This window comes from Acinonyx jubatus, chromosome B1 (genome assembly GCF_027475565.1).
Source record: "Acinonyx jubatus isolate Ajub_Pintada_27869175 chromosome B1, VMU_Ajub_asm_v1.0, whole genome shotgun sequence".
NCBI lineage: Eukaryota > Metazoa > Chordata > Mammalia > Carnivora > Felidae > Acinonyx > Acinonyx jubatus.
Window position 1 is genome coordinate 78,861,238 of NC_069382.1, and position 12,581 is coordinate 78,873,818.

The 12,581-nt window shown below is 37.8% G+C and overlaps 1 protein-coding gene across 5 annotated transcripts in view; it reads left to right on the top strand.

The window, feature by feature from the left end:
• Positions 1-12,581, top strand: part of SLC10A7 (solute carrier family 10 member 7) — a 249,557-nt gene that overhangs the window by 23,324 nt on the left and 213,652 nt on the right. The window contains exon 5 of one of the 5 annotated variants that reach the window (XM_027066860.2): positions 9,920-11,184. The exons of the other annotated variants lie outside the window; for them this stretch is intronic. Coding sequence (XP_026922661.1) covers positions 9,920-10,000 — 81 coding nt within the window. The 3' untranslated portion in view covers positions 10,001-11,184. Of the gene's footprint in view, positions 1-9,919; positions 11,185-12,581 lie in introns of those variants that run through there. 5 annotated transcript variants of the gene reach the window in all.

A 12,581-nucleotide genomic window follows, 5' to 3' on the forward strand; every position in this document is an offset into this window, starting at 1 on the left:
TCATTAGTAATTTTCTTTATTTGGGTCATCTCTCTCTCTTTTTTCAATGAGTCTTGCTAGAGATTTATCAGTTCTGTTAATCTTTTCAAAGAACTGACTCCTGGTTTCATTGATCTTTTCTATTGTTTCTTTATTAAATCATATTTAAAACAAAGATGGATGAGATTATATGCAGAGAGAGCATAGTTAGAAAAGAGATGAAGTTCAAGTACTGAGCACTGGGACCCTCCAACATTAAGTGGTTAGAATGAGGAGTTACCAGCAGAGGGAACAGAGAAAGGCAGTGTGTTTCTATCATGGTGGGGATTATATAGTTGAGAGGAAGCTGTTGATTTAAGGGAGTGCTTGAGTAATTTATTGGATCAAATGGAAGAGAATGGTATCAGGTTGCATGAGCTTCAGTGGAACTTGGATCATTTATTCATAATAAGAGTGTGTGGTTAGAGATCCATGAAGATGGGTGGAAAGGGTGCACTTGGGAGTCCTGATGACTTCTCATTCCTTAGGGCTCTTCTGATTTTCTCAGTTCTCCTCTGGTTTTCATTTTTTTTTTTTTTCTCAGCAGCTGAGACTGATGATGGAATAGGTGGCATTAATGTTTGAGATAAGAGGAGAAAGTGTGCAAATGCCATCTAGGTGAAGAGAGTGAATTAACTGGAGAGTATGGTAGCACTGCTGGAAGCACTAAGGATCTGAGACCCATGGTCATGCATTTAAAATGAAGCCAGACTTCATCGTTACGTGTTTCTCTTATCTGCATTTAGTTTCTTGGTCCAGGAATGGAATTGACAGAGTTGGATTTAACCAGCGTTTCATTATGCTGGGAAGTTCTTTTTAGTTTCCACATCATTACTGAGCTAGAGGAGTTACAGGAGTCTTAGATTAGTGCTTGCTGTGATTCTCTTTCTATTGCTTTGAAAGAATTTGAGAGGAGGGTCTTTTCAGGACCTAGTGTTAACTGGCTCAAAGTCATCATTTATGTCTTTCTTTCTGATGTGATTCCCTTAAGAGCTTTTATTTATTTATTTAAAAAAAATTTTTTTTAACGTTTATTTATTTTTGAGACAGAGAGAGACAGAGCATGAATGGGGGAGGGTCACAGAGAGAGGGAGACACAGAATCTGAAACAGGCTCCAGTCTCTGAGCTGTCGGCACAGAGCCCGACGCGGGGCTCGAACCCATGGACCGTGAGATCATGACCTGAGCCGAAGTCGGACGCTTAACCGACCGAGCCACCCAGGTGCCCCCCTTAAGAACTTTTAAACTAAAAAACCCTTTTGTTCTCAGATGACTGTTGGCAGAAGTTCAAAGTCCACTCATTTTGTTGACATTAACATATAGCATTAGAGATTGTATATACATGTTCATTCCCCAGTAGATATTTAAATGATTTACATTAATGTTGCATGTTAATAATGTTGAATTTATAGATATCTCCTTTGTTTTCTAATGTCATTGGTCTAGTACATAAATGATTATATTGTACACCTTTATCATTATCAAGCATTTTTGTAGTCCTGGGAGTAAGTTACAAGTTTTCATAGGTATTGAAAATTGAGCTTGCAAAGTCCAGTTGGATCGTATCTTCTGATATGAAATGAGTGGACTTTTTCAATATTTACATCAGATTGTGGAAGAAAGTGATCTGCGAGGAAAGGTATTAGATGATTTTAAGTTTAATGTTTTTCTAAAGTAATGTTAAAAGGTAACTGAATATAAGATTTAGCTGAAGGAAATGTACAGGAAGATTAATCTTTTGTATAATGTATTGGGAAAAATCTAATCTAAGGGTGGAAAGTGAATTTATTGGTCCATGTAAATGAAAAGGTCCAGGGGCGCCAGGGTGGCTCAGTCTGGGTAAGTGTCCGACTTCGGCTCAGGTCATGATCTCACTGTTCGAGAGTTCGAGCCCCACATCAGGCTCTATGCTGACAGCTCAGAGTCTGGAACCAGCTTCAGATTCTGTGCCTCCTTCTCTCTCTGCCCCTCCCCCTCTCATGCTCTGTCTCTCTTTCTCTCTCAAAAATAAAAATAAACATTAAAAAAAATTTAAAAAAAAAAATAGAAAAAGAACAGGTCCAAAAGCAGAATCCACTATCAGGTTCCATCAGGTAAAGGTTTTGATTCTACTTCTCTATGATTCTCTGTTCTGCCTTGTACACAGCAGCTTTATACACCCTTGTGGATTTCAATGTGGTAGGAAAATTGCTGGGCACATTTCCATGTTGCACTGTCCTTTAAAACTGACTATTCTCTGCAGTGTTTATAACATATAAGAAAACTTTTTTCCTTCCAGATTTTGTGTTGTTAAACTTGTTTACATTTAGTTTATGCTCTCATATATTTATATATTCATCTTTAATATAAATATACACGTGTAGCATATGTTCTGGTGTATTAAAGCAAATGTGAGATTGTGTAGCATATTTGTATTTAATGATTTTGGGGATGAATGCAGATATAGTAGTGTCATTTGGAATGATTTTATTTTTATTTTGTGAAGTTGTTATATAACTTAGGAGGAAGTTTTTTCTGTTACTTATTATACACCTTTCATTTTAAATGCTTTTTCCATAAAACTGTTGATTACCAAAAGGTTTTGTCATGAATTGAAAGTTAGCACATTCCTTAAACTCACAGCTTGCACTTTGGCAAGAAATAGTCTTGTTACTTCTTGTTAAAGTTAAAAAAAAGTATCTGTTTTTATAAGTTAGATTGTTGTTTCAGTGAGCCAACTGGAGTTTATAATAAGTTTTAGAAGCAGAAGGAAGTCAGCATATGTGCACAACAATGCTTATATGCTGAAATGCTAGCATATCCTTTAGGTATTAAAATGAGACTATTTAAGGGCATAGCTGACTCACAGTCTTATTTTGTGGCTTTTAAATTTTAAACTACTTTCATTTAAATATTAGAAACATAGCTAAATTCTTTTTTGTGATCACTCATTTATTCATTCATTATTTATTCATTCATTTTATTCATATAACAGTTTTAAATGCAACTTTTCAAAACTGCAAGATTATAAGGTGTGCTGTTGAAATGGTCTGATTGGTGGTTATGTGGTTTTGTGTGTGTGTGTGTGTGTGTGTGTGTGTGTGTGCATGCACATGCACTTTCATTTCCTTTTTTAAGTACTAGAAAGAGTAATAAGACCTGATGGACCCTAATTTCATTGCCAAGTGTAAGAAAGTGATAGATCAACATGTTTTCTATTTTGTTCTAACATGGGAGATAAACATTTATTCTTTGTTTAACACTGTATACATTTGTTTGGTTTAAATTTCTGTTCCAGGGGTGCCTGGGTGGATCCTCTGTTAAAGTCTCCAACTCTCGCTTTCCTTTTTTGGTTCAGGTCATGATCTCAGGGTCTGTGTGATCCAGTCCCGCCTCAGGCTCTGTGCTGACAGTGCAGAGTCTGCTTGAGATTCTCTTCTTTCTCCCTCTCTCTCTGACCCTCCCCACACTCTCTCTTTCTCAAAATAAATAAATAAACTTTAAAATAAGTAAATAAATAAATTTCTGTTCCAAATGTAAAGTTCTATGGTAAAAAATACAATTTTTTCCCCCAAAGCTTTATAAATGTTTAAAACCTTATGGGACTGGCTAAAGAAATCATTGTATTTAAATTCAAGGAGATTCTGCCTCATAGTAACTATGGAAGGGATTATGAAAGAAGTTTCTTCTTTAAGAAACTGGCACATTATTTTTCCAAGTTTGAAGAGATAGAGTTATGTAGTTTTCATGCTGTTGTTACAGAGGTATTTCAATTCCCTATCACTTATGCTGCTGTTTAATGAAAAAAGCTAGAAAGGTAGAATTTGGGAATAGTTACACTGTTTTCCTGAGAAAAGGAATGATTGCAAGCTGAAAAAAGGAATGATTCAGCTAATCGCCCATGCCTCAAAATGTGAAGTAAACATTAGGTCTTAATTTCTGAGTAAAGTTGCAAAGCTGTATATAACTTTGTGAAGTTTTGTGAGTTTGAACATTAAACCAAGTAGGAGAGAAATATAATTAAGGGTTTCTGCCTTCAGATACCTGAAAGAAGAAAATAAAAAGAAAGGGAGAGCATTAAGAATCATAGTAAATAAAAATCAGGGCAGGGTAGGAAGGAGTTTCCTGTCAGATCTGAGTGTATTTTATGCTAAACTCTATCTTATCTGTGTTTAAGGCTAAGCCTGGTAATTTGAATTATGAAAATAAGGAATCTTCACCACTAAAAGCAGTGTGCTGATTACATGCATGTTATTTATGTTGGTTTATTTATTTATTTTGTTTCTCAAAGTGAATTCCATAGATCACCCATACCAACATTATGGGTGGATGATTAGGAGAAAAAAAATATCCTTGTCTCCACCTTAGGATCTGTTGAACTAGAATGTGTGGTAGATGGGCCTCAGGATTCTTCTTTTAAAAATTGTGAATTAGGGGCGCCTGGGTGGCTCAGTCAGTTAAGTGTCTGAGTTTGGCTCAGGTCATGATCTTGCAGTTTGTGAGTTCAAGCCCCACCTCGGGCTCTGTGCTAACAGCTTGGAACCTGCATCTTGCTTCAGGTTCTGTGTCTCCCTCTCTCTCTGCCCCTGCCCTGCCCCTACTCGGTGTCTCTCAAAAATAAGTAAACATTAAAAAAAAAAAAGAAATAGAGTATAGTACTCAACCAGAAGTTAAGCCCCTACTACGGAGGCCGCTTTTAGGCAAACAGGCTTAAGCAATGGAATGCACAAAGGGCCATGGTGACCACCTGGCTGAATACAGACAGGCCCATCAGGCGACCCACCCTGAAATATCCATAGGCCCTAGTTGACCAACGGGCTACTGACAACTAGGCACAGTTACCAAAAAAGTGAAAATTTGTGTTGCCATACCTCCTCACCTTCCCTCCATAAAAGCAGCCCCCTCCCACTGCCTCTTTGCAGACAGCCTCTCCTCTGCTGTCCTGCTTGCCACTCCCTTGTGGTGTACTCAATAGACTATCTCCTTTGTCCTGCCTCAGGTGGATTCTTCCACCTCTGGTGCCACTGGCTTCTACCAGATCTCGACCCACATTACGGGGCACCCATCCAATGGAGAGACATACCCTTTAGCTACCACACTCACTTTATGTAGACACTGGGAGTAAAAAGGAGAATGAGGCCTGCTTTCAAAAGCCTACATTTAGTGTGATATCACACTATTCAAAACCTTTATTTCATGTTATAAACCTCACAAAAATAGGTGAAACAGAGTAAAATGGCTTTGTATTGGCTCACTTTATCAGATTATTGTTTTCCTTTTTTAGTGTAGAAAAAGCTTAAAATGCACCCCAAGTGAACTGAGCCCCACGCACCTATGTAGGACAGCCAGAACCTCAGTTTAGGAATCTGGACTGTGTTTGCTTCTTCTAGGCAGTCGGCTGTTCCTTGCCTAGTTTAGGGTTAAGGCGGTATGCTCCTTTTAATGTAAACATATTTAGTTGGCATTTTTATTATATTTTAATTAGTAGGTTGAGGGATTTTAGAACTCCTTGGTAGTCATGTAGCATTCCAAACACATTTTAAAGAAAAGTTTTGATTTCAGGTATAGTAGAGAGGTAATTAAGTTAAAAGGTGTGTGTGTGTGTGTGTGTGTGTGTGTGTGTGTTTAATTTCATCAATGGGGCTATTGCCCAAATCTCTTTAAAGAAAACTTAAGAATGTCTCCTGAGCAAAGAAAATTATTACGTGTGGTGAACTCTTTAAGTCATAGACGAAGGTCATGGCAGTCTGAGTGTATTTAAAAAAGGTTTTCTGTCTGCTTGGAAAGCAAATGAAGCACTCATTACTAACTTTAAAATTATAGCTATGAGAAGATTTTTGCTAGAGGTGAAAGATCAAGATCATCACAGTCCAAATGGAGACAGAAAGTTCAATTTCTGGCTTATCAGTCAGGCATGAAACATTTCAGGGTTATTTTGCATTATCAGTGGGGAGTTGATCTTGCTAATCCAATGCATGAAGATAAGATTCATTGAAACATTTATAAAGGCATTTAGAGTAGATCTGATCAGCAGAGAGCCAACTTGAAGTGAGAAGGAAATCTGACCTGTCAGTCACTGTCTCAGCTTCAGCAATCACTCAGCTTTTCTGTGCCTTGCCTTTCTCTTCTGTTAAATGGGGTCCGCTACTGCTTTTGCTTGCAGTGGAAGTTTAATGGCCTCCTGGAGAAATGTCATATCTGAAAAAGGCTTTCCGTGTTGAGCCCTCTTGCAAGCTGGCTTATGGGCACTTATTTCCCTGCAGCCTCCTGTGCTCTCTGGGAAATGGTGACCATTCTTCCTCTCTGACAGATTAAAGAATAGGATAGCAACAGCAGCAGCAGCAGCAGCGAGAAATTGTATGTTAACTACTCTTCTTCCGTATATACCTTTTAACATTGGTCTCATCTTCTGGGTGAGGTTGGTATTCTTAGAAGCCCTGCAAAGAGTTGGCTGTGTTTGTTTTAAGCTGCTATAAAACTTGTTTGAAACATGCCTAGATTTCTCCAGAATTTTGTTTGTGTGTAACTTAGCATTCTCCCCTTTAACCCCTTAATGCCTCTCAAATTGTCTTCCACTCTCCCACTCTAAACAAAAGCGTTTCCTTAATGGTTGGCAGTGATTTGTGTTTACCATATTCAGTGGCCAATTCTCAGTTTTTGTCCCCCATGACTTAATTAGCCTTTGACACCATGGCTGCTTGCCTCTTCCTTTTGCTTCCCTGACGCTCTTCTTTCCTATTTCTCTTCCTCTGTCTCTCATCATCCCTTTTCTCCTTGTCTAGCTCCTTTTCCATCCTAATGGGAATGTCTTCCAGGGATCTGATCTTGGAACACCTTATTTAGCATTGCTGGATTCCTGTAACTGGGTGCTTCTCTCCATGGCTGAAGTCTTTTGAACCCCACCTTTCAGTCTGTCTCTGCCTCAGACATAAGGACCAGTCTTGATCTTTGGTGAGAAGTGTTTAAGCAACACCAGCTCAACATGCTGTGGCGCAACATCACCCCCTGTGTTGCTAAGCCATCTGACCTTTAGCAAAGGATGCACTTGCCCAGGAATCAAAGCAGTTGTTACCATTATTCACCTAGTGGCCTAAGTGGTCACCAGGTAAGCCCGGGACCTCTCTCTGTGAGCCTTGGTTTCCTCATCTGAGGAGTATTTGCATCTTTATTTCATGGGATTGCGTACAAGGATCTTATGAAATCATATGAAGAAGTACTCATAAATTGTTCAGGAGCATATCAAGCAAGCATCGGCATCATCATTGTAGATGATGATGATTTTGTCACTGATGGGGTCACCTAGTTATCATTGCTTTCTCAAGAATTTGATCGCCTGAGTTTACTTATTCACTCACTTCACTCATTCATTAAAAATATATATGTTGAGTGCTTGCTATAGCTTGTTATATATATAGTACCTTCATAGAATTTTCAGTTGAGTAAGTGATATAAAACATAAACAGTAAATTGCAATATAAGATGGCTAGTGTTTAAATTTATAAGATGGTGAGTGTGTAAATAAATTTAATAAACTGTATAATCCCAGTTTATTACTTTGTATTAGTTTTTATTATAGGTCTTCAATATTTTTATATAAATGTTTCTTACCATAACCAGGAATATTAGTCAGATATTTAAGATTACCCCTTCTGGGAATGAAAAGGAATGGGGAAACATAATAGTAGTAGAAAGATTGCTTTGGGAATTTATTTTTTATTTAAAATTTTTTTTTAAGTGTATTTATTTATTTTGAGAGAGACAGAGAGAAAAAGTTGGGGAGGGGCAAAGAGAGAGTGAGACAGAGAATCCCAAGGTGGCTTCATGCTGTCAGAGTGGAGCCTGATGTGGGGCTCGAACTCACAAACCATGAGATCATGACCTGGGTCGAAACCAAGAGTCAGTTGCTTAACCGACTGAGCCACCCAGCTGCCCTACTTTGGGAATTTAGAACCAGATAAAGGGGGTTGAACAGATTTGCAGGATATTTCTCTAAAGTCTGGAAAACCACCCTGGTTCTGTTCCAAGTCAACAAACCAACCAACCACAAGAACAATCAGGTACCATGTCTCCCTTGAACAGTTCTACATAAACATTGAAAATCTCTTATCTAATTCTTTTTCAGTATCAGAATGTCTGCATATATTAGGACCAACATAAAACATTTTTCAGCAATTTGGTTTATTCGAATTAATTACATTTTAATTATCAAACTTTCTCAGGAAATACCCTGGGTTTATTAGTGATCTTGAGGAAACACTAGTTTAAACAACGCACAAGTTCTTTGTTAGCTAATCTAATTTGATTAATATTTGTATTTGTCTTATTATAGAAAATTTGATTATTTTTACCTCTATTTCCAGATTGTGGGTGTGTACATTTTTCAGGTTCTGTGGCTTACTGTGCGTTGACTACATTCCGGTTACTCATGTATTTGTATATACTTACGAAGTTGTTGCTACTGGAAATAGGATACTTGCTCCCAATAATTTGTTAAACCATGGAGTTTCAAAAATATCAATAAGTTGGATGTGAGAAGACTTAGCTTCTTCCCTTGGCCTTGTCCTTAACCAGCTCTGTGATCTTGGGTATTCTCTTTTTTAGCTTTTTAATTGATTGTGTATAAATAGGGCTGATTGGTCTATGTATTTATCTACAATAAATCTGTATCTATTTATACATATCTATCTATATCTATTTATTTTTTTCTCCAAGTTTTTATTTAAATTCCAGTTAGCACACACTGTAATATTAGTATCAGGTGACAGAGTTGTTTTAGATGAAAATACTTTGGGGAAGAAAAAGAAAAGGACATATATATTTGACTTATTTATAAATTTTTAAATTACAATATAGTTGACACACAATGTTACATTAATTTCAGGTGTACAACATAGTGGCTGGACAAGTCTATATGTTATGCTGTGCTCACCACCAATGTAGCTACCATCTGTCATCATACAACTTTATTATGATACTACTGTCTATATTCCCTGTGCTGTGCTTTTCAACCCTGTGACTTATTCATTCCATAGCTGGAAGCCTGTACCTCTCATTCCCCTTCACCCATTTTCCCCATCCTATCACCTTCCCTTCTGGCAGCCATCAGTTTGTTGTCTATATTTATGCTAAAAGGACCTATTTAAGTGACAGGAGGTAATCTGTTATTTTAAGCTGTTTGCTTGTTGGTGAAATATGATTAACTGTATTGCATTAATTATAGATCTTCATGCTTTCTCAGCTTAACTTTCCTTATGAGAATATATGCTTTATGAAACAGGATGGTATTATACATGTATCTTTCATATGGGAATATTCAGCATCTATCAGACTAAAGGAACCAAGCTTAATCTTTCCTGCATTGCTACAAACTTTGAAAATTATCCTTTTAAACTTTACTTGCATTATGAAGATATCAGATTGTGTCTCCTAAGTACCTAATGAGAACATTCTGCTTAGTGCAATACGATTTTTCAAGCACATTATTCATGACCAAGAACACTTGGGTCCAAACTAATGGTCTGAATATATTGAGTGGGACTGAGCTGCATTCTAATCAAGTGATAAGATATTGGACTTGCAGGGCCCTCTAAATGAGTGATTTTCAATTTTTAAAAAAATTACAACCCACAGATAGAAACTGAGAAGTTTCTAAAGTATAGTTACTCTATGTATAATTCACTTTCTCTTCTCATTTACCCTCTCCCCACTTCCTTCCACCTTTCTCCTTTCCTTCCCTTCCTTTTCTTTTCTCCTCTTCTATTTTGGAAAGAAAATGCGAGTCCGTATTCACTAAATTGATTTTGTGAACTACAGTTTGAAAAATACTATCCTAACCTGTAGTGGAAAGCTGCCATCCTATTTCCTCTTGAGTCAGCTCTTCTGATCCTCTGGACAGACTTATTGGCCTTTGGTTTATTCCCAGGGGGATTCCTGGCTGCCCGTTACTTGCAGAAGGCTCCTTTGGTGTTGGCCCTCAGACCGCTTGGGGACTTTGTGTTCCTGATCAATTCTTCTGCCATTTGTGGTCAGCTCATTTGAGCAGTCCGCTCCTGGAGGACACACATCTTCATCCGCCTAGCTACCAGATGAAGTCCTACTCATCAGTCAAGGCCTAAGTCAAATACCACTTCCCTTCGCAGAAGGCAAGCCTTTGCAGCCGCCTAGTCAGAATTAATCTTTCCTGCCTTCCCTGGTACTTCCTTTGTGTCTCTGTCATGACATTCACCCGTTATCAGATAGTTTTGCTTGTATTTGGCTCTCCAACCAATTTTTGAGGTTCATTTTCAGGAACTGCTTTTCTCTGATCCCTTTAATGCTGTACAAGAGTATCCATAATAACAACGGCAAAGGAGCATTTGGGGAAGCTAGAGAATGACTCTAGTTCTATCACAGTCATACAACGGTCCCGACAAAGTTGTTCAGAGTAATGATGAAGTCACTTCCATGACAGTAATTTCCATAAGTTTGTGTTCAGTCTCTCCTTCAAGGATCTTTTCATAAACTTACTGTGCCAGAATAAAGTGGGATAGACTTGGACAATATTCTGTCTAGATTAGTCATATTTTGTCATTAATGCAAATAAATTTTAAATTTTGTTGAGAGAACTTATTGTGGGAAGTTTTCAGTTGATGCCCCATAGTGTTTCTTATTTAATGATCCTTCAGACATGGACTTTGAGACAGTGGGATTACAAAGTTCTCATCTAATTACAATTACATTAAGTTCACACTGCTTTGAAAATGGTACACTTTCTCAAATAGGCAGACCGTGATAGTTTAATTCCAAAAAACAGTCTGAGAAATTAACTGTATGAGGTAAAGCATATTTATATATTTATACATACTAATATTTTTTTAATGCATAATGAGTTAGCCTATGAAAAATGCTCTTCGATTTTATGGCTCCCATTTTCAGGGACAACAGGGACTGATATGCCTTAACTCTCACTGGAGTTTACATTGAGTCCTTATCAAAATGAGCCATCATAAATACTTATTACATTTGTGATCTGCAGTTACTGGCATGCATTTATTGTTTTTGTTCCTCCGAAGTACGATATTTCCAGTTCCTCAGTAGTTTTAACTACCAACTGCTCTGCTCTGTGTTTGCACACTTGCCATTAAAGGTGGAGTACATATTACATTTTCACATGAAAAATGAGAGCCAGCATTAAAATAAAAAAAAATCTACCTATGCTCAAGTAGTCTATAAAAAGACATGAATTCTGTTGGTTTGATATCATCATTTTTAGTAAATAACCAAAGATAGAATTTTTGTTGGAGGAATTATGTAGTTCTATTTAAAAAGTTTTCATTTTCAAATTATGTTTGAAATGCTTTTTTAAAAATTTTGTTTATTTCAGAGAGAGAGCATGAGTGAGGGGCAGAGGGAGAGAGAGAGAATGAATCTTAAACAGGCTCCATGCTCAGTGCAGAGCCCGACACAGGGCTTGATCTCATGACCCCTAGGCTCATGACCTGAGCCCAAATCAAGAGTTGAACACTCAACTGACTGAGCCACCCAGGCACACCTGAAATACTTCTGAGGGCTAAACAAAGAGCCTACTTATTTTTATTTATTTTTGAGAGTATGAGTGGAGGAGGGGCAGAGAGAGAGGGAGAGAGAGAGAGGATCTGAAGCAGGCTCTGCACTATAAGTGGAGAGCCCAATGCAGGGCTAGAACTCATGAACCGTGAGATCATGACCTGAGCCAAAGTCAAGCTTAACCCACTTGCCATCTTGCTTAACCCACTGAGCTACCCATGTGCCCCCCAAAAAAGTCTACTTTAAGAAACAGTTTGCCTATGGTTGATGAAATTTTAGAACTTTGGGCCCAATTCATTATAAATTGATTATCAATAGAGAAAGAGGAAAGAAGTTAATTGAGTTAGAAACTTGTTCGCTAAATAAAAGAGCCTTTTACTGGTTGGAAGGAGCCTAATCTCAGTTGTTTTGTTTTGTTTTGTTTTTACTTCCAAATAATTTTTTAAAATATAATTTATTGTCAAATTGGCTTACATACAACATTCAGGGCTCATCCCAACAAACCTCAGGTTTTTTACAAAGCCTTTTAGGGATGTGAAGAAATACTAGCTTTATTCTGCATTTTCCTTATTTCTGACCTGGGTGAATAAAAAGGGCACAGCAGGATGATAGAATGACTCAGGACTGTAACAGGGCACAGTCCAGTAAGCACTGTTAACTTTTGTGGGCAATTCCTGTGCCCTGAGTGGATTTAGCTAGCTGCTAACCCACCCAGTAAGAGACCACTGAGATCACAGTAGGATCTTGTCATCAAAATAATAATAGCCAGTGCTTTTATAGCCCTTGGTATATGTCAGTCCTTGGCCTCAGTGCTTTACTGCATTAATTCCCTTAATCCTTTTAACAGCCTTTGGAGTTAGGTACTATTATTCCTATTTTGTAGATGAGGAAACTGGCACAAAAAGAGATACAGAAACTTGCCCAGCATTGTGTAGCCCAGAAGAAGAGCTATGATTGTAAACCAGGTGCTCTGCTTTCCGTGTCTATGTGCCCATCTTTCCCTTTTCTGCCAGTCCCTCAGTTAACACTAGAGCTAGGAC